The sequence below is a fragment of the Aulostomus chinensis genome, chromosome 20, assembly GCF_037954235.1.
Source record: "Aulostomus chinensis isolate RoL2024-O1b breed Wild chromosome 20, RoL_Achi_v1.0, whole genome shotgun sequence".
In the NCBI taxonomy this organism is placed as follows: Eukaryota; Metazoa; Chordata; class Actinopteri; order Syngnathiformes; family Aulostomidae; genus Aulostomus; species Aulostomus chinensis.
This window is the reverse complement of record NC_141339.1, coordinates 19,441,752-19,467,634: the sequence shown is the minus strand read 5'-3', so window position 1 is coordinate 19,467,634 and position 25,883 is coordinate 19,441,752. Positions and strand designations below refer to the sequence as shown.

Below are 25,883 nucleotides of genomic sequence, written 5' to 3'. Positions count from 1 at the left end.
GCTGACCAGCAGTTCCTTGTTGCTAATAACCTCGAGGGGAAGGCAGAATTATACCGGCGAGATCCAAACCAAGTCAGCACGTTTGTCATCGTTTAAACTGCCATTAAGATTTGCTTCACGCGAGCCGTTACAGTTCGTTTCTTATTTGTATTTTACTTGCTTTTATATTTCACGCTCATCTCCTATTGTTACTTCAGGCTTCTAAAATATATAAAGTAAATTGACACTTCGGAGATCTGATATTATCTGCTGCTTATTTGTTGTTTTTCTTTGCTTTTATACTTCTTTCTAATCTGTATATTTTTCAACTTGAAGTAAGTGAAAATAAAATATAAAAACTAGTCCAAGGATTCAATTGTGAGTACACAAGAGATGTAATAAACTTTGATCCTACAGCATTTATTCCTTTGTAAAAAACAGATATCATTTCATTTAGTTCAGTTTATTAGTTTCTCACCGACTAATTATCCTCTTTTAATGTTCACGTCTCATTTTAAAGTCACATTTTCAATGTATTGATATTTTATAGATGCCAATCAACTTATACATCACTAAACATCTACTTGGAGAATCATTCAGGGCTTAAACTTCCTCTATCTATCTATCATCTATCTATCTCTCTCTCTCTCTCTCTCTCTATCTATCTATCTATCTATCTATCTATCTATCTATCATCTATCTATCCATCTATCTATCTATCTATCTATCTATCTATCTATCTATCATCTATCTATCTATCTATCTATCTATCTATCTATCTATCTATCTATCTATCTATCTATCTATCTATCATCTATCTATCATCTATCTATCTATCTATCTATCTATCTATCTATCTATCTATCTATCTATCTATCTATCTATATAAATAATTTGCAATGTCTTGGTAAGAATGAATTTTTAAAAATGCCCTAATCATACACTAGGTGGCGGTACAACCCCTGAAATTGCAGATGCAACGTGCAGGCTGCATAAAGTACAGAGTGTTCAGTTTCATCCATGCATTCATTTATTTATGCTTTCATTCATTCAGATCAGAGGTTTGCAAAGTGTGACGTGCACTTTTGGGGGATTTTACTGTTTTCAGTCAGAACCCACTCAATGTGTTTGCACAGGCATTTTTTTTTTGGGTTGTATTTTTAAGAGGGGTGTGTTGTGTGTCTCTGAGATCAAAACACATACTAACACACACAGAGACAAACTGGAGCTTTGCAAAACCAACTGTGTAAACTAAGTTGGGGGTGTAGGGTGGGGTGGTGGGGGTCTTCTTCAAGTCCAGGGTCTCAGACCTCCTGATTCAGTCAGATCTTGAACTTCTGCACTTAAATGTTTTCAATCCAGCTCCCCTCTCGCCGTCTAATATCGTCTACCTGTGTGCCTGGAGATGAGAATTCTGTAGAGAGAAACCAGTCAGGTGCTTCTGTCCTGACTCGTGTATTCACATAAAAACAAATGTTAGAATGCTTCAGTGCGTTTGACTCTTTTTAGGGAATTTCACCATTTTTTCCCCCATCTTTAATTTCTAATTATTTAACCCTTTCATTGTTGGCTCTTATGTCTTCTTGCTTCTGTGATGGACTGTGTGACCCCTGTGAAAAGTGCTCCGCTAATAAAGTTTATATACTCGCAAAAGCCACGAAGAAAAAGTGCCACGATGAAACAAACAGCTACTTGTCGCTAAATCGTAATGTAGTTTTCTCTCCACAATGACAACAATACAGAGCACATTAATCACTTTTATTAATGAAGGCACAATAAGCATTTTAAATAAATACAATAATAATCGTTCTCATATTTTCTTCACTGCTTTAACAACCTTAAAATCGCTTTCACACGGGTGGAAACACTGCTGTTGACGCACGCCATGTTAATGTTCTACAGACTTGGACAAATGTTACATAGGAGGTAGAAAATGATCTGCTCCTTTATAATTCCCTTGTTGGTCGTAACAGCAACCTGCATATTTTAAAGAAAAAGTAATGAAGAGATGATGTTTCTACTAAAAAGAATCAGCTGAAATATGATACTGTGTTTATTTCAGCTGGAACATTCTGCCATAAACATGATAACACGGATGATAACTTGGACGTGTTTCATGCTTAGTTTTTGTGTGCGTAGCAGCTCATAAACTCTAAAATCAAGTATTTGCATAGTCTTGTTTGCTCAAGTTTCTCAAGTGCTGAGGACTTTTAGTGGCCCTAAATGACACACTTCTCATAGCATAGAGCAAAACATATACATAACAGGTTAGCCAGGAGAGCCCTCTAGTGGTCAGACGCTTGCTAGTTCCCCACTCATACACCACCAGCATGACACTGTATCCCTGAGCAAATCAACATTCATGACAGCCTGGCTGAGTAGAAATGTAACATCTAAATGATAACCTGCTAACGCACCCTCACTATAGTGCACTATTCAAACCCGATACGCGGCGGGTCGACGCCGTCAGGTCCAGTTTGGAGGAAACCAGTCAGAACTTCGTATGTAACAAATACAACCATATTGACAGGAAACGCACGTAGCCAGTTAATGCCTAGGCTCCTGAAGAACACCGCCGCTCCTTCAACCCGCACCGTCTCAGTGATGCAGTGGAAAAAACCCTTGTATCGCTTTGTCTCCCGCGTGCCGTCCATCTGTAGACGGGCTTTGATCACGTCCATGGGAGTTCCCAGAGTCCAACCGGCCATTCCTGCAACACCCCCCGCCAGCATCACGCCGCTCCAATCTGGAGGACATGACACACGGGTTTAAAATAGATTTATCTGAGGGTTTAGCTAATAAGTGCTTGCCTGCCGTGCCTAATTATTAGAGCTATTATTCAACATTTAGACTCACTGAGCACAAAACTGAGCCATTAAAATGACCTTTGGTCAAATGATTGATAAAATGAGAATCTGAAAAGTAATGCACTTAGCTGGACAGAGCTGAAATGTTCAAAAACAACAACAATACTACCATTTTTTTCAAGTCATTTTGTGTCAGTATACTGCATGTTACTACATCTACATCTATAACCCACACGTGCTGCGGTTTGGCTGTGTGGCGCTACCATTTCACCACAGAAACACGAGATGGTGGTGGGATTTCTAGGCTCTAGAGTATCTTTCTGTACTTTTAAGAATGGCAGCCAAAATAGAACAAATAGTTTTGGGAGTCTGAGTGAAAAAAGAAAAAGGAAAAGCCTAACAACAGCTCAGACCAGAGGAGGAGATGCAGGCGTACAGCACGGATGTATAAATCAGCCTAAAACAGTACTCACCTGGTCTTTTTTTGCCGCTGTCTGTCAGCCATTCACTAATAGTGGCGTACGTTAAAAAGTAGGTGGCATAGGACGGACCGTCTCTCAGCATGAGAGGGATGGCTCCTCTGTAGAGGCCCAGGAAGCCCTCCTCTTTGATGATGCTCAGCAGACAGTGGACCGGGCCGTGGTACCGTGGTTTGGTTCCTCGCCGCATGGACTCCGTCTGACACTGCAGACGAACTTTCACTATGTCACCAGGAGACATGACCGATATCTGTTGGAGCCACGTAAGGAGAGTCAGTGCCGGTCACGGCTGCATAGCAGAGTCTAAAACAAGGCAACCTCACTCCCACAGCTGCCTGAAGCACACCTGTACCTGAGCTACACCCCCCACCATGCCAGACAGGAAGATCTCTAGTTTGGTGTTGGGACCCGAACCGGCTCCTCGCGCCTGACTCAGACACAGCAGGCAGTTCCTGTAGGTGCCAAATACCACCGAGGAAGTCATAGAGATGGTGGTGACCGGCAGAGACATACCTTTGAAGAAGCCGTGCACCTGATGCAACAAACAAGACAGAAATCAATGAAAACACGGCCAATAATCAAACGTGAACTCAACATGCAAACGCAAACTGAGCGCACACCTGTACGTGTCGTCTAAGGAGGTAAGTAGCTCAGCAGCCCACACTGGACTCTAAGTCGGTATTGAGTTAAAGATACACTTCTCACCCCTTCTTTTGCAAAGGTTGCTGCTGCACACTGCCATATTCCCGTGAACTGCTTTTGTGTTTGAATCCGGACCTGGAGAGATTGAAATTTGAGTGGGAAAAAAAAAAAAGTTTATTTGATTCGCAGTCACACAGGAGGACTTGAACCGGGGCTGAGCAATGAAACCACAATAAGGCCTCCAGCACTTGAACATTTCAGACCTCAGAAAACCTCTTGTTGCATGTCGCACGAAAATTTCATCGTATTGATTTGAAGTTTATTTATTTCACAAGGGGACAAAATACATTGATTAACATTTTTAAGAGAATAAAAATGTAAGTATACGGGATTATAGACACAGGCTAATTTCCATCCTTATTCCCCGGATGGTAGATGTTCCCTAAATAAGTTACAATAAATACAAGACAACAAGACAAATCAGAGGAAAAACATCATAATAGACAAAGTAGACAACAGTGGAAAAATGACGTGATATCCTGGCTAGTGACAGCAGGCTTGATTTGAAGGGTTTTTCAATGAAAATTAAACTAATGTAAATACAAAGATTCCCTCAATTCCAACTGCAGCTGTATTTCTGATATTAACCACTTAGTGTACCTTCACTGTGTCCAAGGGGTATCCCACTGCGACTCCACATGCCCCTGGAATAATACAAAAATATAAAATTAGATAAGAAAATATAGTTATAAACCGACAAAAGAACAAAAAAGAAGCTATGATCGGTTTTGCTTGGTGTAAAATGTCCCCCTGCTTCTCATAATAACAAGAACAATTAAGTAACACTTCAGGAAAGGATATTACACCACATATAAAACGTCTCATCATGTTTAAAAGGTACTCGCTCCATCATAAAGTGATGTTATCGTGTACTTATCAGTAATTTAAACTGCAATATCCTAACACCTATTAGAATCCGTCCCGTACATGTTACAGAGAGATTATTAGACAGCGGATTGCCTGCTAGATCAGCAGTGTGGCTAAAGCTGTTGTGTTATTGTGACGTGAGGAGCCTGCACACTAGCATTTCCTCAATTCAGGCAATAATAACACGCATACAAGCTGGCACGAGGTTTGACTCGTGTGCTGTAATAGCACATTGCTAACATTACAGTCCTTTAGCCAACACAGCGGGCAAATCTCTCCTTCTTACAAACTGGCTAACAAGACAAATGAAACGAAACGGCGTGAGTTGTTTACCTGCAAACGATCCAGACACAAAGTCAGCGATGTGCATCCTTACACACGTCTTAAAGGGACTGCATACCTGCCACTTTCTCCGAGCGAGCGGAACATAACCTTGAGTGTGTTGGCATTCTGTGACACGTGACCGAGTCGGGTCTCGCTTGCTAGCGAAACGCCACTTCCGACTTTATCCGAAAGTTGCCGAAAGATGTGACGGACCCCAAATGCCTGAATAAATGTGTGAATGTAGACAAATGGATACTAAAAGAAAAAACGAAAGGATGACAACTCGTGCCATAGTTGTTAAAATTAATATTTTAAATAATATTAAAATAAAACTAATATTTCATAACGATGACAGTTGCTCTCATTAAATGTATTACATGTTATGTATGTATATATGGGTGTACATATATACACACACGCACACAAATATATATATTTTTTTATTTATGTGTGTGTGTGTGTGTGTGTGTGTGTGTGTGTGTGTGTGTGTGTGTGTGTGTGTGAAGCGTCTCCTTGAACGTTCAAAAGCAAAACATCACACGGCACACTTGTGACGCAATTTAACATTGGGAGTCCTTTCCGTATGTAGCCAATGGCTGTTGAGTATTACGTATAAAGTAGGGTGTCGGCGTCAACTCTTCACTCCGATTGGACAGAGGCTCTTACGCGATGCCGCTAATCCCCGCCCCCTTTCAGGTTACTTCCTGCGACGCCAGCTTGTCCGCTCCAGGGGGAACCTGTTCGATACACTGTTCAGCGTTTCCGCAGCGACTGTAAACGCTGTTCATGGAGGACGTATAGGTCAACGGAATAGTTTTATTGGAATACATACACACAGGATAAGCTTAGTATCTGCCCTCATAAAATGAACACACACAAAAAATTAGTAGTTTAGAGGAGCATTCGTAAAAAGTAAGCAGGTGCTAGCTAACACAAACGCTAACTGCAAGTGTCAATTTTTGAAGGTAACCTCAGATTATAGGGAGTGTTGCTGTAAGGGGTACAGCGGAGTTAACAGTGTATAGAGGGGGGGAAACAACGAGTTATACAGCATTTTATGTTTGAAAAGTTAGCTAATAATCAGGTGTCTGCTAGGTGACATTATCGAGCGGTGATGGACTTCGTTGCTGGCTGCATCGGAGGTGAGTTTTGGCAACTTCTCTTTTACTACGGTTGAGAGCAGATGCCCTCCCTGTTGCTCTTTTAATTCTACGGCGTCCGATCACAAGCCTGTAACAGTTCCCAGCCTCATAACAATGTGATGCAACTCTTCCACGAGATTACGACTGCATTTTCCGAATGTCACCGCAGGGGTCGGCACGCTGAAGCCAATCCTGCACATTCTCTAAATTCTCTTTGCGCTTGATGTAGCTCGGGATCATGACGGTGCAAAGTTGTTCCCGCTACTGTGCCGTTAGCAGCAGTGTGTGAGAGTGTAATAATAATCCAAATCATCACATTGTAAGTGCACGGACTTCCTTTGCTTTCATTGTAGTTCCTTGTTGGACAAGTCAACGTGAAACAGTGTAATAAAGTTCTTTCTCTTTGTATTTTGTTAAAAAAAAAAACATCCGATTACATTGATTGCTCATTCACGGATAACCATAATTCAAAATGACAACATCTCCCTTTCACCACAATGAACACACTTCCAAACAGTGCGACTCAAACACAAAACTATCTTGTCATCATTGAAAACAACAAAATTACAATGTCCTGTAAAAGAAAAGTGCGTAGAATTCAAGAAGTGATAGAAATACAGGCCACCGATGCACAAAAAAGCATCTAATGTACAAAAAGGACTTAATATGTTACTCAACAGGAAGAGTTACCAGGTGCACCAGTAGCAGTCACAAGAGTTTCTTCACTTTTGTATATGATTGATATGTTTAAAATTTCTGCTTCTGTTTCTACTCTTATATTTCCCAGTATTTATATTGAACAGATTTGTCGTTTTTGTTATGTTTTGGTGCTTATCTTATCTCGTGTTATCTTGAGGTTAACTCAGGAAACATCTGCGTTTGGGAGAGTTGTAGGTGACAGAAGGATGATGTCCTCTACGCACCTCGCTGAGAACTGAAAGCACGCGAGTCACTACAGAACAAACCGAGCAAACAAGCTGGCCTGTATAAAGTTTCACACACACCATACACAGAAAGGGTGAATCCACACACACACACACACACACACACACACACACACACACACACACACACACACGCACACACCCCTTCACAGACCAATCCGAAGCTTGTGCCCCTGCGTTGTGACTAACATGAGAGAGAGTGTGGTTTCCCACCTTCCCAGCAGGACAGTGAACACTATCTGCAGCTGAATGAGAAGTTCATCGCGGCCTATGTCAGGCTCAGACTGAGGTCGGCTACAGTGACACACACGTTAGCAACAGCGAAACGTAACTTTCAGCTGTGTGCGCCTTGCCAACCTAAAGAGATTCCTACTAACAATGATGATGCAACAGCCTCCCCTGCTTGTTTGTCCTGTACTCCAATCCTACTGGTTCACTGGGTTCAATGACCGCTGTCATTGTGTCAAACACACACACACACACACACACACACACACACCCCCACACACATGCTTGTGTTCTTTTCCTGGCTCACAGCTGATACGTTCTTTTTACAAATGGGTCTTGTGACAAAGCAGGTGCTTAAGTGGGATTAGCCTTCAGTGGTTTGTTTACTGTGGTGAGCCCGGGAGCCTGGAACCTATTTCTGTATTATTATTATTGGTTGGGCCTTTAATTATCAACCCAGAAAAACATTTGCATTGATTTTTTTTTTTATTGTTTGGCTAAAGTGCATAAACAGAGACTAAATTGTGACATTATGTGATTAAAAACAACTGTCATGACACCTGATTACTTAACTTTATATCATGGTTATCATGGAAGACCATGAATCAGCAAGTATTGATGTTTTGCCTTTTTTTTTTTTTTTTAAATAAATTTCTGAATCGAGTGATTTGTGGGTTTTAATGGAATTGTAGATTTAATTTGTAAAGAGCAAGAAAGAACAATTTGAAACGACAAAGACAGTAGAAAGGAGGCAGCTCACCGGCTGTGAAGGAGCAGGGAGAATTCACTGGTGCTCACCACCAAATGTTGTGATATTGTTTTAAACTTACAGCGCCTGCAGATTCAAGTCTGGTCTTATAGAACATCATCCTATGAACCAGCCTGTTGGTAATATCGCTGTACAAGAGCCTCCTCACAGGGTTAATTGTTAAATTCGGCCCAAACTGACATCAGAGCATCTGCATGCGCTGCACAAGTTGAGGTTACGTAATGTTAAGAGAAGTGCTGATGGCCTCCAGTCAGCCGCCTCTAGCTTGATATGCCAGTGAGACCCTGGAGGAGATGGCGGCATATTCTCCTCTTACACAACAGTGCCAGCAGAAGCATTTTGGGGCCTTAACAGTGGACATAGAGACCAAAGTCAGAGGTGTCAGTGGGGTTTGGGATATCCAAATATGTGAGAAAGCTCTGATTGCGAAGAATGTCATTGTTAGTATCGAGTCTTCTTGACCTTGGCTCAAGCCTCAAGGTATCAATGAGTTGCTGTGGCGTTTCAGTGCCGTCGGTATGTGGAGGTGCAGGAATGAACTCGAAAAACCCGGGAAAAGTTGGCGTTGCTCAACATCTGCGTCCCCCGTCTCAAGCGGCAAACCTAAAGTAGAGATGGTTGCACGGGTGTGGAGGATCATAGGCGGCTGCATTGTTCTCACGGCTGCTTCCTTTGTCTCCAGGTGCTGCTGGAGTCTTGGTTGGCCACCCATTTGACACAGTTAAGGTTGGAAAATTATTTTCATTATGCATAATAAAATTACTTTAAGGCATTTTTCTGTGTTAACTTAAACTTGAAAAAGAAGGAAAACCCCGTTTCCCACCCTAGAAACGGCTCTTCCTCTGCTCAGGGCTGGACGCTCTGCGCACAGCTGACCCTCCCTCTGTTACACAGCTGCTTGTCTGTGTCGGTATGAAACCGATTCATTTTTCAGGGTGTAACTGACCGATATCACTTGTGCGTTCTTGCAGGTGAGACTGCAGGTCCAGAATGTTGATAAGCCGCTGTACCGTGGGACCTACCACTGTTTCCAGTCCATCATACGGCAGGAGACGGTTCGTGGATTTCCCTCTGTCTGATATTTCTTCTGATATTTGCATCCACCATAACCGTTTGAGGTGGGAAGAATAACCGTTTCGGAGATGGGTTCCAATTCTTAATCGACTTGTGAATGCATCGATGCAGAAAACGTAATAATCAAACGTGAAAATCCATGCAGTCTTGTTACCGCGGTGTGTGTGTGTGTTTTTTTTTTTTTATGGTGCTTCTGCTGTTTCAGTGTGGGCGGGGCTCATGCAGCTCCGACACATACACACACACTCAGAGAGGCTGCAGCGGACGTGAAAGATAAACTTAACTCAAGTGGACGACTACTCGATGCTACTTGCTGTAAGTGCAATACAAATTTCGTGAGTTAAGAAAGAAAGAAAGAAAAAGGGAAAAAAAAAAGTCATTAAGCGTATTTCTTCCAACCATGGATTGTCACGGAATCGTGAAATGCCTGAATGGTCCGACTCCAGTAATCCCACAGATATCTAGTTCAGACGGACTAGATTGGATGGATTCATTTTTTACTACATGTCATCTTTCTTTCTCACGTTTTGTAGAGCTTTGCCTGCAACAAAAAGATTTCCACTGAGCTGCAGGGCAACTCACTGTGTCTCACGCTAACACTGCAGTACACTTGTGGGAAAAAAAACAACAAAAAAACGTCCATAATCTTTTTTTCTGTTTTTTTTTAATTTTTTCCTCCACAAATCCACAAGCAGACCCGTTGCTGCGCCTGCACTTGCCGCCATTCTGCATGTTGTTACTGTCCAGAATCTGCAGCACCTGCAGTCCCTTCGTTACTTTAGGTGACAGAGAAACAAACAAGTGCCGTCAGGGACAATGAGGAAACGATGCGATAAATGTAGAACGTGTGGGCTTTGCCATGTGTCACTTCTTCAAATCACTACCTTTCCATGTGTTTTTCAGTGTGTATGAAATATAAATATCGTATGAAAAATGCAGACAGTAGAGACTATGGTACAAATGGACTATCAGCCAAATAAGCTGTAAAATACGGGTGTATCGGCACAACTTGAATCTTGTGTAACCCTAATTTGAAAAAAAAATTTGATAAATCATAAAAATAATCGGTAGATGATGAATATCACCGTTAGAAGTTTCCCCCGGAGCAAACAAAGATGTCTTGTGTCCTTGTTCTGATGGGGAATCGGAGCAATGCACCGTCTCTAATGTGCCGTCTCTGACCTCCCTGGCAGATATTTGGTTTGTACAAAGGCATCGGATCGCCCATGATGGGCCTCACATTCATCAACGCTATAGTGTTTGGTGTCCAGGGGAACACCATGAGGCTGCTGGGACATGACACTCCCACAAACCAGTTTCTTGCTGGCGCAGCAGCAGGTGCGATCCAGTGCGTCATCTGCTGCCCCATGGAACTGGCCAAAACACGCATGCAAATGCAGGGCACCGGAGAGAAGAAGTCCTCCAAGAAGCTGTACAAGAACTCTCTGGACTGCTTGGCGCGCATCTACAGACGCGAGGGTTTGTGGGGCGTGAATAGAGGCATGGTCACCACGCTCATCCGTGAGACACCTGGCTTTGGAGTGTATTTCCTGGCCTATGACGTGTTGACGCGCAGCCTTGGATGTGAGCCCAATGACCGCTACATGATCCCCAAACTGCTGTTTGCTGGCGGCATGGCCGGCATCGCCTCCTGGCTCTCCACGTATCCAGTGGATGTGATTAAATCGCGACTTCAGGCCGACGGAGTGGGCGGAGTCAACCAATACAGCAGCATCGCTGACTGCGTGCGTCAGAGCGTCAGGAGAGAGGGCTTCATGGTGTTCACACGAGGCCTCACCTCCACGCTGCTACGAGCCTTCCCCGTCAACGCTGCAACCTTCGCCACCGTCACCCTCGTCCTCATGTACGCGCGGGGGACGGATGAGGAAGGACCTACAGACTGCGAGCCCACCCAGCCAAGCCACCACGCACAGATCCAGCAGCAGCCTCAACCCTCCAGTCTGTGACGGCACACAGAGGTCGCAGCCTCAACTTCGGCACTTTACGAGACCATGGAAAGATAACAACCTCTTTATTACTGTCCGACTCATCTTTGACCATTCATTCCCAGTTTTGAGTCAGAAAAACACCTGGTTTATATAAATGATATAAAGGCTAGTTTTACTACTACATCAAAAAGGAAGCAAAGGAAAAACATATGTATTTTTTAGCAATGATTTATGTTTCGGGTTTTCTTTTTTAACGCTGACTTGTAAAAGCGTTTTCCCCTCTGATGCGATGGTGACCTGAGCGAAGAACGTTTATCTGCTAGTTTGGGCTTGTTTCTAAGCCTCTGAACTGAAGGTGCATGCAGGGAACATGTACAGTGTAGACAGTGATATCTGTGTCGCGTATATCTTGTGTAGTGATTTACTGCTCTTGTTTGTATATAATTTGACCAACCGTGCGTGTGTGTGCGTTTTGTTTTTTGTTTTTTTGATGTGAACCGGAAACCTTTTCCTGCCTTATAATACGAACACTTGCGTTCGGAGGGTGAAATGCAAACTAAAGAGCAAAGTAAAGAAAGATGGAGGGAATGTGTCATGTCAGCTTTCAAACCAAAAGCTAAAACACATGGCAGATATAATCTGACCATCACCATAGCACTTATGAGTCCATATCAGTCCTCAAAGCTAATATTTCTGGAGGGCTCTTCAGGGACTGTATGCAAAGCGTCTTTGTGTATATCGAGACATTATCTGGTTTTATGTGTGTGTTGGTTGTTTGCTTGGCATGTTTTACCAAATAATGTGACGTTTTATCAGTGTTTTCTGGGGAATTAAAACCTAATCCAGATCCTGTCCCCATATGTTTTGTTTTTTAATTTAATTTTATTTGTTTCTGCAACAACAAAAAAAGCAGTTTCTATTTTTCACTTTACATTTAACCTGTAAAGGAGTCAGTCATTGCAGGGGTGACATATTAATCCTGCTTGAACAACATATCCGAGGCTTAGTGTACACGAGCAAAGGTCACTGTAGTTTATAAAAAAAATAAAATATGAAACAAACCACTGTAAGAAAAAAAAAGATTCTTCTCAATTTAAGAGAAATAGGGCTATATTGGTTGCTAACACGATACTTTATCTGGATTGGGAATTTAATTCAACCCATTTATGTTTTTAAAGTTACTATATAACCTTGCTAATGTAGAAATGTCTCCCGTCGGTGTGTTTGGTGGCTGTGAGATTATTTGTTTCCGTATTTTACACATAGAATGTTTGCTAGTAGGCAATCAGATTTTCTCCCCGACAACGACACCACCCTGTCAGCAGACGGTCCTGCTGAAGGCTCTGACAGCCGTCGTACCTCAGCTGTCCGCTGACAACACCAAACGCCGTTTGTGTTTGAGCGTGCAAAGTCGCAGATGCACTAAAATCTCATACATGTCGAATTCGGACATGGATGAGATCGACGCTTTGAGCCACCCGCAGGTGTTCCGACTGAAACTTCCACTACAAGGCGATGTGATACTGTTTGAAATGTTTACTTGTTACTGAGCCACTTGAAAATCTCCAAGGCTGTGTGATGGTTTGATGGTGGATGACAAATTGAAAGTAAAAAAAACAACAACAACTGTGCAAAAGGGATTTTTGAGATGTGTGTTATAGATTCTTGCACCTCTTGAGGAGTGACTGGTAGTTCTGGCCCTAAGCTCAATTAACATCGGAAACCTCCCATTTGACAGCAAGCATTTAAGCAGCGCAGGATGAAGGATGTCACTAATGACAGTTGAAGTGATTGGTATTGTAAACATACAGTATATATACAAATATATGTATACATAAAACATATTTTTCAGTCTGAAGTAGTTGTGTCACTGTGAAGACTGAACAGACCGACTAAAAAAACTTGATATTTTTGTAACATAGTTATAAAGTTGAGCAACATAACCTGTTTGTGTAGATTTGCAAGCAAAGATCTGTACAAGTGGGTCAATAAAAAGAACTCCGCAGCTGTTGGTGTCTTTTTAATGCAGCTTTTCCTCAAATATCTCTATTATTTTTGTAGTGAACGAATGAGGTGTACGCACCCACGAGCGCGCAACTACAACACTGTTTCTTGTACTACAGCATTCTTGGAGTACACAGTTATACATTCAGTGTCATTCAGTACAGTAATTCTACTTTTCTGGTCAAAACTGACAAATTTACAACTTTTCAGACCAGAAATACTGTGTTTTAGATCTAATGACCTCAAGGCCACATGAACTCCACACATACCTGAACATTAAATAGCTAATCAACAGTTTTATTGTGTTTTGTGTACACCTGTGGAGTTCCAGTCAAAACTGACCACGACTGGAAAGCTATTACCCTCAGGCCCCAGACCCTCAGACCCCAGACCCTCGGGCCCCAGACCCTCAGACTCCAGACTTCTCTGACTCTGCACCAAACAGATGAACAGTACCTGTGATAGTCAAAGACAACCTGAAACATATTGCTTTTGTTTTTCGTCAGATTTTAACTTCAGAATACATTTAGGTGGCTACTCACCGGTTACTTGTGTTACCACTGGCCTGAGACGTTGTTTCACATCTTTAAAAAAAAAAAATGCGTCCAACAAAATATGTTGACCATTCCTTGTTTTTGTTGTGTTAATGGAAGAGCAGTTGAAAAACATACTGCTCAGTTGTGACCATTAAATGAGGTGGGAACAAGCACTCAGGCGAAAGGTCAACACACTGACCGCTTTGCCCTTCTTCAGCTCTATTCTTATTACTTTTACTTGTGATAGTTTTAAATGGGCGTGAAAATTTCCGTCCCACAAATATGTATCTAATATCTGCTACACCAGCTAGGCCTTTCGCCATGAAGGTGGAACCAGCACACACTGACGATACTGTTCAGGTTCAAGTTACCAAGCGAGCAAGTGACAAATCCAATTATGGACCCATAAACAATTTATTTGTGTGACTGATGATGAAAAACGTTCCTATTCTCAGTTACAATCGACCATTGATGGGAGGCAACACTTAATGTTTTGGGATGATTAGAAAAAATGTGATGAAATCCCAAGCCACATCACATGTCAGGAGAAAAAATCATGTTGTAGCCTTTGGTTCATTGAGAGATTCGGTTTAGGCGCCATCTCCTGGCACATAGCGGTAACTACACCCCACTGATGAACCGGTGAATCAAACCTCCACTGATTTTAAATGTAATTTTTCAATCACATGTACTCAAACATAAACCACATTTATCTCCAGTGTATCAAGGCCAATGAGGATACCTCAAACCCGCAGGTTTTTATTTGGAATTTGGTTGAAATTCTATGTTTTTTGTTTTAGTGTTCACATGACAATAAAAAGGGGGTTATCCAAGTATAGAAAGCTGCTTTTAAAAAAAACTGCTGAACACAAAAGCTACTCAGCTGGTACTGTAATATTACAAATTCATGAAACACCCGTTTTTGTTCCAAATCGGCAGAAAAACATGGCCCGCCGCCATCAACGGATCCCAGCGCATTTGTCAAAAGGCCGATTGCTGAATAACAAGAATGCTAATAGGAGCGATAAATCTCTGCTTTCCTTGCAATTTTAACACATTTCAAGGAAACCTACAGACAGGCAGACTTCGACCAAAAGCAGGTCGAGGATGTTGGCAAAGGCAGGAAGCCACATTCTTGTTGGCTAATATGTTGATAGCAATGAGAGTCAACCTCAAGTGTGCGTTTTCACAGTTCACGGATTTGCACACAGGATGGTCGAGGCCACTCACATTGTGATGAGGCTGCTGGTGCTTCCTCTCGTTACAGCAGGTAAGAGGAGCATTAACGCGACCTCAGCTCACTTTTGTTGAACATACTGTAAAGTCTTGACACTTATCTTCTGTTTGCAGTTGTAAATGGACAACTGAGCTTTGATATTACATTTAAATGTAAAGACTTGGTCTGCTTTCATCTATGGGAACTCAACATGAGAGGGATGATAAGGTATGTTACCCTGGTCAGCAACGGAGAGATCCAGACAGTAAAATCACAAAATGAGGGTGAACAATGTAGTATGACAATCAGCGATCTCTCAGTGGAGGACGTTGGACGCTATCGCTGTCGACAAGAGCCGGACGCCTTCACGCCTGAAAGTGAGTACTGGGAGATTTCTGCTGTGGGTTTTTACATAGAATCTAACTCACAGGACTTGAACGCGTCCTCAAAAAAACTTGAGATCTGACTCATGAACGATCTCTGTTCCGTGCTGTAACATTAAGGAACGATCTGATGAGCTGAATGCTCTCACCTGACACGCGCCACGGCAGGTACTGGGGTGACGAAACCACAGCGAGCTGCAACAACACACTCGGGCCAATTGTCATCATTTTTGGCAATGAAATTTAAATCAAAAAACCAAACAAAATCCCCGCCATGCTGAAAGTACAACTGATTGGTAAATCTCTCGACAATATTCAAGCTAACGTTGAGGTTAGCAAACGTGTTAAGCGTTAGCTTAGCTGGCTTTTTGTGGGACATTCTTTTGATACGTTAGCAGCTCTTTTTAAATGATGAGTATTTTCCAGTGTTGGCTTTGTAATCATGACTGTAATTCAGCCACGTTCCTGCGCCATCACATGCTGGCTCACATCAGACTGAGAGACCCACAGAATTGTGGGAAATGATATTGCAATTCAATTTGCAGAAAGGAGGGAAAAACAGCCAGACTGCACACTTGACTTCAACTTACCCACTGAAAACCTGAGACTGGAGCTGGACTTGCAAGACAAGACTTGCATTTCAACATGATGAATATTTAACAGAAAATGGGAGACTTGTGCAATCAAAGTGTTTTGTTTTCTTTCAGATGCCCCAGTGTTAACCCTTATACCCGGTAAAGCAACGTCGCTGCAGTGTGTATACTTAGCCAAGTCGAAACAATGTTTAGCGTGGCAACAGAAATACGTCACCTTGACGTGGGTGGATGCAGCCGGTGTGCGGATACAAGAAGACTCACAGCATCAGATAAAAAAGAATTCTCCTTGCGACATAATGCTGACTCTCATCCTTCAAAGTCCTGGAACCGAGACATATAGGTGCCAGGCCACAATAGATGGAAACGTCCAGACCTCAGCGGACCTGCAAGTCAGAGTTCCAGGTCTGAATATTACTGATGCCAGCTGGAAGAGTTCCTGGTACTGAATGCTAAGGGCGGCAGCTAACTGTTCTTTACCTCGTAGCTCGTAAAGGGAAGGGAAGAGGCATCATCGTGGAGGAGAATCCTAAATCTCAAGGTGTGGCACTATGTTTCTGGCAAACTTCCGCTCGTGGCCGTTGCTCCTTTGCACTGCAGCGAATCACGACTTCCTTGTGAGGTTCAAAGTGGTGTTGGATAAGAGACTAGCTGGATGCTAGCTGGTTGGCAAACTTACAACTTAGCTTCGTGTTGAGAGCCTTCTTTGATTTGTTTCAACTATACAAGCATAACTCTCATTTGCATTTTCAGGAGGCAGCAATCACACAGTTGGTGTGACGGTGGGGGTGCTGGCATGCGCGGCGTTGACGGCGATGGTCGCGCTGTTTGTTGTTAAAAGAAGAAAAACAAGTGAGTTCTCTGGATGTCTACTTCCTTGGAAAGTGTTGCGTGTTCACCCTCAGCGCATGCTGCCTTGCACAACGGTTCTTCGTGTTCTTTGAAGCAATCACTGAGGGGAGATGTGCTAATGTCCTACAAGTTCTTGTTTTTCGGTTTCCAGCATGATGGAAGTTACTTTGTAAAAACTACAAGAGTCATGACATGAGCATCACATCCATTCTCTGAAGCACTCCTTCACCCGCATGGTGTCTTGAGCTCATTCACAAAGAGACTCTTAGGGTGGAGCGTTGCTTGAATATGACAAATCCATCCCGTTCGGACTATTTTTTTAAAGCTTGAAAACACAGAAATCAACACTTTTCTCAACAGAAACACCTCTTTTAGGATGAGTTTTTGTATTTTGTGCAACAGTGTGAATTCATATTCTTATTTTAGACGAGCAGATGCCTGACGAATCCTGTTACACGTTCGGTGACGACAATGTAAGTTCATCTTCTTTCAGGCGCATAGAAAACTGAATGTTCTGCTGTGATAGTTAATTAAAGTGCTTGTGTGTCTCTAGGTTATGAATGCAGACGATGTCATCTACGCAGACATTGTCCTCCCCGAAGGCTCTGATGGAGTGTGTGTCCATGGGTGGGAGCCAACTGAATACGCCTGCGTGCAGTACAAATAGTCTGCTGCTGAAATTGCGTATATGAGCTTCAGTTTGAAATTTGTGTCATACTGCTACGAAGGTAAATAACCTGACAGGTTATCTCCTCTTTTATTTAACGTGTCAGATGTTTCCTGTTTTGAATAGCTACCTCTACACGTGTCACTCGGCTTCCCACGTTTGACGACATCTAATTTCTCTGAACTGGGTATATAAATCGCATTCACGTCACCGATCTCTTCTGCAGAATTTACCGAGTCTCACTTCAAATTGTCTTCGTTTAAGATGTGAACAATGTATCTGTGGAGAAGTGTGTAATAAAAGGAACATGGTCAGCCTGCAGGAGAAGTGTTGCATTTAAACGTGACCCGCGTGGCCTTTCGCCGGTGGAATATGGATGAGTGTGTTCACGCTCTTTAAGGATTGACATCAAGGTCGAGAACATGATGAAATGAGATTCCGCTGTTGAAACGGCTGCAGAAAATACTCCATCGGTCGTGAGTACTTTTAATGCCATTGTTTCGTGAAGTGGTATATTTTTGCCGGTGTATTTGTATTCGGTGTGGAGGGTCGCTTGGCCAGGCACCGCAGCTGAAACGCTGGACTTTCATTTCAGGGAGGAACCTGAGGTTTCGCTTGTGCTGACGGACCAAATTTCACTTGGCTTTGGTCCTCAGCTCGTATTTCTTTTCCCTGCTAGTACACGCACAGTCACACATACGCTGTAATACACACACACACACACACACACACTCACAAGTGCTGTGGAAATTTGCTGAACCCTTGAGACGGTGGTGAAGTGAAAGCGAGGAGACATTTAATGAAGCTTGGCCCAGGGAACAGGGCTCACAGTACAACTGACACAACAAACATGTGAAAACAGTTCTGACACACACTTACTGGAGACTTTTGACACCCCCCCCCCCCAAAAAAAACCCCAACCTAAACAGTATCTTATAATCCTGCATCCTGCAGCCCAGAAGGATCTTTCTTTCACTGCAGAGAACACTGGGGCTCTGAGGGGGTACGCGCAGCTGTTTGGGGAGGCTGAACTATGGCTGCCTGACTCTGGCTGGACTTTCTGCTCTTGGACACATAGGAGCGTACATACATGTAGGAATATAGCAGACACACCTGGAGCTCCTCTCAGGGAGGTGGAATGTTCCTCCACGCTCAGCAGGTGAGAGACTGCCGGAGCCGCTCCCAGTGTTGCCCTATTTGCATTTTAAATGCTTTCAGCCAGCCCACTACTGTGTTCACAGTGCAGTGCGGCACAACTCATCTACACACCTAAGGTGTGTGATAGGTGTGTGACAGGCTACAGCAAAGAGTCTGAGGGGGTTGAAGACACAAAAAAAAAAAAAAAAAAAACTTGACAAGAGAAAAGGGACACGGCTGCAGATAAGAATCCAAACCGACACAGGCGATTACAAGTAGAGTCTGGATCTGAGTTTTTTTTTTCTCGGGGACTCTGAAGTAGACGTCATCTCCCTGCAGTCAGCATTAAAATCTACATGACGGCCAGAGAGTGGGATTCAAATACTACACACTGTATGAAAGTACATCGCATTTCCCTGAAACTGAGTACATCTGGTGCTGCTCAGCGTATTTAAGCAGTAAGGTCTTCAAGTACACTCAGAAGTGGTTTTCTACGTGACTTTAAATGTTTGCATTTTCAATCCGTACAGATTTTCATAACGAATTTTTTGGTTTTAACGCAACGGAGCGGAATCATCCATGGTTTTATTTTGCATCCCTTCGTCTGGCGATGTGCAGATCAGCTGCCCTCAACCCTCACCTGACAACACGTACATCAACTTCCAGATCATGTCGGACCCTCACGGGCGCGTCACTCACACGCAAACGGGCGACGAATGTGCTTCAAGAGGGGCAAAGTTTTACTCTGAGTACTTTTCAAAGTTCCCACTGTTTTACTTCTGCGTGGGTAAAGATAAGAACTCTTACTTTTACACAGTAGTGTACTTCTACTGCAGAGTCAGCACTTGGTTACTTCTCACCTTTCCAACAAAGTTCAGCTGATGATTGACTGTAATAAACTTTCTCTGTTTGATCCAAAATGTTGCCTAAAGACTTTTCCAATGACTATTAAAGTTCCTCTACCTTCCCATTAACACGTGGGTGTTCGTGCAGTATCTCAGCTTGTGACATCAGAGCGTGTTGAGCTCCCTCCCCACGGCCACGCTCACATTGTCCAAACACTGATAAGCTTCAGGTCAAAGCCTTGAACCTCAGTTCAACAGGCACCGGCTTGTCTGCCCCGTGCCTGGAGTGGACAGACCAGTGGGGGCCAAATGCTCTCGTCCCCTGGTGTGATAGTGTATGTATGTGTAAAGGGCCGTGGGGTTGGGGTCTGCTACAGTAGGGGCCGTGTGGGGGGTTGGGAGACAGTCGCTGGGATTGTTGTGTGTGCGTGTGTGGAACAAAAGGCCTTGATTACTGAAATCCTGCAAAAGGCAGTGAGGAGGTGTTAAAAGTGATACAGCTGAGGAAGAAGCAAACCTGGAGCTCAGGAGCCTTCGTGTCCACACCCAGTCTGAACAGAACTGCTCTAATCCACAAAATAAAACACGGACGGCTCCAACTTTAAAAGAAAGACACAAAAGCGGAAGAAAGACACGATTCTACCAAAGTTTTCTGCTGTGGAAACGTCAATAAATTTAACAAGCAGAGATTCCACATTTGTGTGCAGTTTTGTAATCTGGATGATTTCACTAGTTGACCTGTGGCATCTGTCCTCCACAAAGGAAATCAGAACTCCAGAGCAGCCATACCTGCCAACCTAGCGGCCTTCCCTGCCTTCTTAGGCTCCTGACACATTGGCTTTTGTTAACACTTCACATTGAAATTGACCCTGGCTGTAGTCCGCCAGGGGAGGAGGGAGGGGGTGTTTCTCTAAGCAGAGACACACACACACACACAAAAAAAAGCGAATTGACGATGGACAATTTCCTGGAGAGAGAGAGAGAGAGAGAGAGAGAGAGAGAGAGAGAGAGAGAGAGAGAGAGAGAGAGAGGTGACTCCAGATCAGTCCCTCTAAACCTCGACTGCCGATCTGAGGACAGGACACTCGACTTGCTGTGCCCGTAATGGATTGAAAACCTCCCGGGGAAAGATCATCAGCTGTGGGATCCTCTGCTGCAAACTTCCCTTGAGACCAGGTTCAGTCCCTGGACGTTCAGGTACGGCGGGTTTGTTTTGTTTTGAACCGGTTTAATATGCGATTTGTAGTCTTGGAAGTAGATGTTCGGGATTTAAAGATGGAAGCTTGTATCGAACAAGTGAAGTTACAAAAACAAACAGTTGGTCTCCAGAGACTTTGAATTAGTCCAGAAAGATGAGTCAGGTTTTTTCTGTGTAGCTCCTTCAGCTGCACAAAACAAAACAACAGAAAGTGGATTTGCAACTTAATCTACTGAGTTCTGCTTCAATTTGATTAAGAACCAAATTTACAGGCAACCGAGGTGCTGATGTAGTTTTCAGGTTCAGCCCAGGCTTTCTTTGAGGAGATGAAATGATTAAAATAAACTCTAATCCATGTTTAAGTTAACCAGTCCACTTTTCAACAGAAGTGAATGAAAAGCTGTGTGGTTTAATACAATACAACCACATCGAACGAAATGGAGTTTTCTCTGAAGGCCTTAACTAAACCACGCTATTATTCTGTTATTTTTTTGAAGGTAATTCCCTGGACTTTTCTGTAGTTTTTGTAACATTTTGAACGCTGTTTTTGCAGGCGTACAAATTGCTTTTTTCTTTTCTTTTCTTTTTTTAACAATTCCACTCTTTTCCAGGTTTTTCATGAATGATGAAGAGAGAAAAGGGCTGGGAGTAAGGAAGCGTGAGAGTGCAAAAGCGTTACATTTTTAATTCAGACCCCATCGTCTCTATAATCCAGCCAGCCGCTCTAAACATTGGTCTTGTGTTGCGCTGGCTGAATGTTGCTCTGTGTCCCCCCCCCCGCCCCCTTCATCAGATCCACAGGTATGATTCAGAGGAAGGAGGTCGTGCTGTCTGCTCTGGCTGAGCTCCAAGCGGCCACAGAGAGCTCAGGCCTGGATGCCCTAACCAGGAAAGCCCTGGAAGTGGAGCAGGTCCTCGCTCCTTTCCAGCTCCCCAGGACCCCCTGTCGGGATTTCCCTGAGTGGGCAGGCGTGGATGACGTAGCTCATGGCCTGTACCCAGCTGATGCCCCTGGAGACCTTGTGCCTCTGAACTGTAAAGGCAACGGCAACCTGCTCTTTGACGCTGCCAGCTTGCTTTTAGCGGGGAGCACTGGACTAAGCCTGGAGCTGCAGGTGAGTACAAATAATCTAGAAGTGAGTGGAAAATATTCTTTTTGGAATCCCGTGGATTAGGAATATTGATATGTGTTTTTGCCCCCCCCCCCCCCCCCCCCACAGGTGAGGACTGTAGTAGAAATGGTGCTGTGGAAGAGGTACTACCTGTCTGGGATGATTGATTCCAAAATGATGCTCCAGGCTGTTCGCTTCAGTCTGTGCGCCGAGGAGTCGGAGGACATGCTCAACTTGCCCGCTACAGTCTTGGAAGCTATTTTTGACGCAGATGTAAACGCTTCCTGCTTCCCTGGCTCGTACGCCAACATGTGGCATGTCTACGCCTTGTCGTCCGTCCTACAGTTTAACATCTACTCCATCTACCCCATGTTCAACCTCAAGATCAGACCCTATTTCAATCGAGTCATACGTCCAAGGACCTGGCCTAAAGACTCTGAGCCGGTGACCATGCACATCATGTGGTCCGGTGAGTTGCAGGCCGAGTCTTTGTTCAGACCGAATAATTTTGTTGCAGTAGTCCAGATGAGTGACCTCACATCTTTAAGTCCTGAAAGCGAGCAGAGGGCCTCGCCCGTCAAGAACGAGGAACCTTTGAACCAGGACTCACAGTTCTCGTACCCCAGCCTGAAGGACAAGTACAACATCACCAAGAGAACCTTCTACCGCTGGAAGAGGCAGACGCAGGAGCACTGCAAAAAGTCGGCAGCCAGATACGAGGCAAAGTACTTCCTGCAGGCTTGCTACTTGGAGGGAAAGCTCATCCCCCTGCAGCAGTTTAAAGAGTTTTTCCCTGAAATCTCAAGGTCATCGTACTACAACTGGAAACACGAGCTCCTGAAATCTGGAGGAAACTTCTCCACTCCGTCTTCAACAGGAGAGATAAGTCCTGGAGAGAGCACAGAGCAGGAGGCTTGGTCTTCACCCGAAGCCAAGAATGAGGATGAACCGGACCAGCACGATAGCGTGGCCAGTATGTTTGGCCTCAGTCTTAGGAATCTGGATCTTGAACGAGCCCAGAATGTAGCTAATATGCAGGAAGCTAAGCGGTGTTTGCAGAATTGTATCGCCATGAACACCTCCCTCCCCTTCAGGATCTTCAAAAGAAACTTCCCCGGAATCTCCAGATCCACTTACTACAACTGGAGGAGAGAAGCAATGTTGCTCAACCGAGGCTATAAAGCCAGTGCTGGTAGCAGTGAGGACAGCTCGGATGCTGACAAAAGCCAAAGTCCAAAAAGTCTCTCGCCTGTCCAGCTTAATGGCAACCAACCAGTCGTGCCGAGGATGAGGATCTGCAGGCGAAAGCACAGGAGTTTTCAACTGGCATACATGAGTAAAAAACAACTCAGGGATGCTGCGAAGCTTCACATCCAGAAGTCCAAACTGTCCCTGACCAAGTTCAAGCTCAAATTTCCCTCCATGTCTCCTTGTTTCTACTGGCTGTGGCGCAGCAGTCAGAACAAAAAGAAGAGGATGATCACCCAGAGTGCAGAGAACAATGTTCCCACGGTTCTGATCAGCAGGGCTACAGACAACAAGCGCACGGAGGGAAGGATGGAGGGTCCCAACATACTCCCATTTGTTGAGAGTTCCAACTATCTAAGAAGTGTGTCCCCCTTCGACGCCCCACATTCAAAGCACACCACCCAGGGCACGACACCGGTAGACGAGCAGATGTTCACCATGGATGTTGTGGCTCTGGCCAACTTCAAGGCCAAGGCCAAGCTGTTCCTGCAGCAACGATTTGAGGAGAAATCCTTCCCAACATTTAAAGAATTCAGGTGTTATTTCCCCTTCACTCCACGTTCCACATACTACATGTGGAAGCGAGCTTTGCATCACGGCGTCTCGCTGGTTCATGGATAAACCCGAAGATTGAAGAACCGCACGGCTACAATTCCTCATTGGTCGCGTGCTGCTGCACCCTGGTCTTACTGTACTACCGACACCTGAATTATTCATGTTCTCAAAACTATGATGTACATGAGCTTAGCTTGCAAATCCACCCCCCCCCTTCCTTCCCTCCACCCCTCCACCCCTCCACCCCAGCTCAGTCCTCCCTCCTGGACATTTGCACATGTGTGAAAAGAAACTGAGTTGTGGGTCTGATCAAACCCTGCATGTTGCCCTGCAGGCAAAAGGCAGTTCAAAGCGTTGTTTAGTGGCATTTGGTTTGAAGCTGCTGCTTTTCCACTGTCTTTTCATCCCTGCTAAGCATTGTACCTTTGTTTTTGTTTTTTAATTTCAGTATAATTGTTAATGCTTAAATGTATGCTCATTTTTTTTTTTTATGTTGATGCATGTGCTATCGCCCTGCAAGACGTTTGGTGGTTTCATGAGGTTTTGTTTTGTTTTTTTTTGGTTGTTTTTTGGATCTCTGAATGTAAAACGCAGCCGGTTTTTTCTTTGGAGCTCCCGTGAGAGCTCACTCTGTAAACGCGGCTCCAGCGAGTTTCCGTATTTCCGCCTTTGAGTAACTGAATGTACAAACCTCACAGGTTCACTTGGTGCACCTCTGTTTTTTGGTATTTTAATAACCTTTTTTTTTTTTTTTTTTTAAAAAACCTCTTTATTTGCACTAAAGTAGCTTCTGTCACACTGCTGAATGTATTTTCTCAGGTTTTTTTTTATTATAATCTTTTTTTTTTAATGTTTACATGCATTTTTGGCTATGAATGAAGATATTTTATTTTTTTGTACGATCATTTCAAAACTACCTATTTCCTTTACAATTTTGGATCATGTTTAGCCTCTATAAGCTACTTTTTTTTGGGTCATTTTTCCAGTAGGTGAAAAACTCCACACAGAATTTTGCAGAACTGTAATATCAGATTCTTGTGTTTTCAGTGTATTTATTTTCTGATCGATTACACGTCTTTAGATGCAAGCATTGATACTGGCGCCGTCTTCGGGGCGAGGCAGTCTGTACTGAAGAGATGTAAAACAATAAACCATTCACCAGCATCGACATCTGCTTTCATTTTTCGGTTTAAAAATAGTGGAATGCTGTTTTTTGTTTTTTTTAGCGTCTCTAACCTGAAGAAGCGGTGCTTCCTCGTTATGGGTGCTCATATATGTCAGTTTTTTCACCCAGACCATCTCTGACTTGCTGTTTTTTTTGTTGTTGTTGTTTTTAGCTCCGCAGTCTTCAAACTCAGTCGCCACATCAAGTCAGGCAACTGTGAAATGTAGTCTGAATCAGCTGGTTTCTTTCTCAAGTGAGTGGCCTGTTTTTTCTTCTGGTTTTTCTGTGTGGGATTTGAGTGGTGAGCCTCTTATCTTCCGTCCCATCAGCTACAACTTGATGTCATTCTCCTACGGGATGAATTGGACACATGAATGGTAGCAGAGGTCTTCCAGTACGTGTGACCCAGGAGACTTTTCAGACCAAGGTCGCGTTTTGGGCAAAACTCGTAAGGTAAACAGATAGATGGATAAATGTGCACTGCAAAAAAAAACAACAACAAAAAACCTCAAAAAAGCCAATCAAACAAAGCCAAGAGCAGATCTTTGAGACTGGTTCTGTAGTCTTTGTCTGTTCTCTGTCCAGCCATTGTGTTTTTGCTAATGAAGTTAATGGTCAAGAGTAGGAGGCATAGGGTAGAGACAGGGGGGAAGGGGTTAATTGTATGCATGAGGACGGAGGTGTTTGAGATAAGAACATTCAAGAGTTTTGGGGGAGGGCAGACAGAGACAGAGAGAGGGAGAGAGAGAGGGGTGGGACCTTTGATTTCAACTTGAATTGTTCAACATTGAAACCGGCGCTCTGATCAGGCGATACCTGCGACCGCTCTGGTAGAGATTTTGAGGAATATTCATCTGTAGTCCTGCTTCTATTTACCTGCTGGGCTCCAAACAGAAGCTGAGAGAATAAACCCTCCTCAGACCTCAGATCAGTTAGGACGAGTCCAAGCGATCAGACGAATAGTGTTTTAAATCCTGGCGTTTAATTACCGTGATCATTTGGAGGGAGACAAAATTAGATCGCCTCTTCTGCAATGAATATTTGATGATTCCATCCTTCTGTTGATTTTCATATTGATTTTGACAAGTTTGGCTTGTAACCCCTCAAA

The 25,883-nt window shown here is 43.6% G+C and overlaps 3 protein-coding genes across 10 annotated transcripts; 2 read left to right on the top strand and 1 right to left on the bottom strand.

Moving 5' to 3' along the window:
• Positions 1 to 1,738: 1,738 nt before the first annotated feature.
• On the bottom strand, positions 1,739 to 5,327 carry slc25a47a (solute carrier family 25 member 47a). Of its 3 annotated transcripts, none has more exons than XM_086189425.1 (6): positions 5,168 to 5,327; positions 4,568 to 4,611; positions 3,971 to 4,042; positions 3,612 to 3,797; positions 3,260 to 3,515; positions 1,739 to 2,725 (listed from the first exon to the last, which is right to left on the bottom strand). In XM_086189425.1, exons 1-6 carry the CDS (start codon positions 5,202 to 5,204, stop codon positions 2,412 to 2,414), a joined length of 909 nt encoding a protein of 302 aa, XP_086045551.1. In that variant the 5' UTR covers positions 5,205 to 5,327; the 3' UTR covers positions 1,739 to 2,411. The 3 variants fall into 3 exon arrangements, with proteins under 3 accessions (XP_086045551.1, XP_086045552.1, XP_086045553.1); XM_086189426.1 differs by having other exon boundaries at positions 3,618 to 3,797; positions 5,168 to 5,321; XM_086189427.1 differs by having other exon boundaries at positions 3,886 to 4,042; positions 5,168 to 5,208.
• A 525-nt stretch (positions 5,328 to 5,852) lies between these two features.
• LOC147243168 (mitochondrial basic amino acids transporter-like) lies at positions 5,853 to 13,232 on the top strand. Of its 6 annotated transcripts, none has more exons than XM_086189274.1 (6): positions 5,853 to 6,123; positions 6,254 to 6,300; positions 7,157 to 7,318; positions 8,924 to 8,967; positions 9,213 to 9,630; positions 10,509 to 13,231. In XM_086189274.1, the coding sequence occupies exons 5-6, from the start codon at positions 9,619 to 9,621 to the stop codon at positions 11,280 to 11,282; spliced, it is 786 nt and encodes a 261-aa protein (XP_086045400.1). In that variant the 5' UTR covers positions 5,853 to 6,123; positions 6,254 to 6,300; positions 7,157 to 7,318; positions 8,924 to 8,967; positions 9,213 to 9,618; the 3' UTR covers positions 11,283 to 13,231. The 6 variants fall into 6 exon arrangements, with proteins under 6 accessions (XP_086045400.1, XP_086045399.1, XP_086045397.1 ...); XM_086189273.1 differs by having other exon boundaries at positions 5,853 to 6,300; positions 9,213 to 9,296; positions 9,521 to 9,630; XM_086189271.1 differs by lacking the exon at positions 7,157 to 7,318 and having other exon boundaries at positions 9,213 to 9,296; positions 10,509 to 13,232.
• Positions 13,233 to 13,398: 166 nt separating this feature from the next.
• vrtn (vertebrae development associated) lies at positions 13,399 to 24,756 on the top strand. Its single transcript, XM_086189141.1, has 9 exons — positions 13,399 to 15,074; positions 15,155 to 15,397; positions 16,111 to 16,401; positions 16,484 to 16,537; positions 16,750 to 16,848; positions 17,275 to 17,321; positions 17,402 to 17,505; positions 21,489 to 21,810; positions 21,916 to 24,756. The coding sequence occupies exons 1-9, from the start codon at positions 15,017 to 15,019 to the stop codon at positions 23,674 to 23,676; spliced, it is 2,979 nt and encodes a 992-aa protein (XP_086045267.1). The 5' UTR covers positions 13,399 to 15,016; the 3' UTR covers positions 23,677 to 24,756.
• Positions 24,757 to 25,883: the final 1,127 nt, after the last annotated feature.

Coding starts and splice junctions, on each gene's coding strand:
- slc25a47a (XM_086189425.1), bottom strand. CDS start 5,204: ATGCACATCGCTGACTTTGTGTCTGGATCGTTTGCAG. Junction 4,612..5,167: donor TGTGTCTGGATCGTTTGCAG/GTAAACAACTCA, acceptor GTATTATTCCAG/GGGCATGTGGAGTCGCAGTG. Junction 3,798..3,970: donor CAACCTTTGCAAAAGAAGGG/GTGAGAAGTGTA, acceptor TTGTTGCATCAG/GTGCACGGCTTCTTCAAAGG.
- LOC147243168 (XM_086189271.1), top strand. CDS start 6,273: ATGGACTTCGTTGCTGGCTGCATCGGAG. Junction 8,968..9,212: donor ACCCATTTGACACAGTTAAG/GTTGGAAAATTA, acceptor GCGTTCTTGCAG/GTGAGACTGCAGGTCCAGAA. Junction 9,297..10,508: donor CCATCATACGGCAGGAGACG/GTTCGTGGATTT, acceptor CCTCCCTGGCAG/ATATTTGGTTTGTACAAAGG.
- vrtn (XM_086189141.1), top strand. CDS start 15,017: ATGGTCGAGGCCACTCACATTGTGATGAGGCTGCTGGTGCTTCCTCTC. Junction 15,398..16,110: donor GGACGCCTTCACGCCTGAAA/GTGAGTACTGGG, acceptor GTTTTCTTTCAG/ATGCCCCAGTGTTAACCCTT. Junction 16,538..16,749: donor GGAGAATCCTAAATCTCAAG/GTGTGGCACTAT, acceptor TTGCATTTTCAG/GAGGCAGCAATCACACAGTT.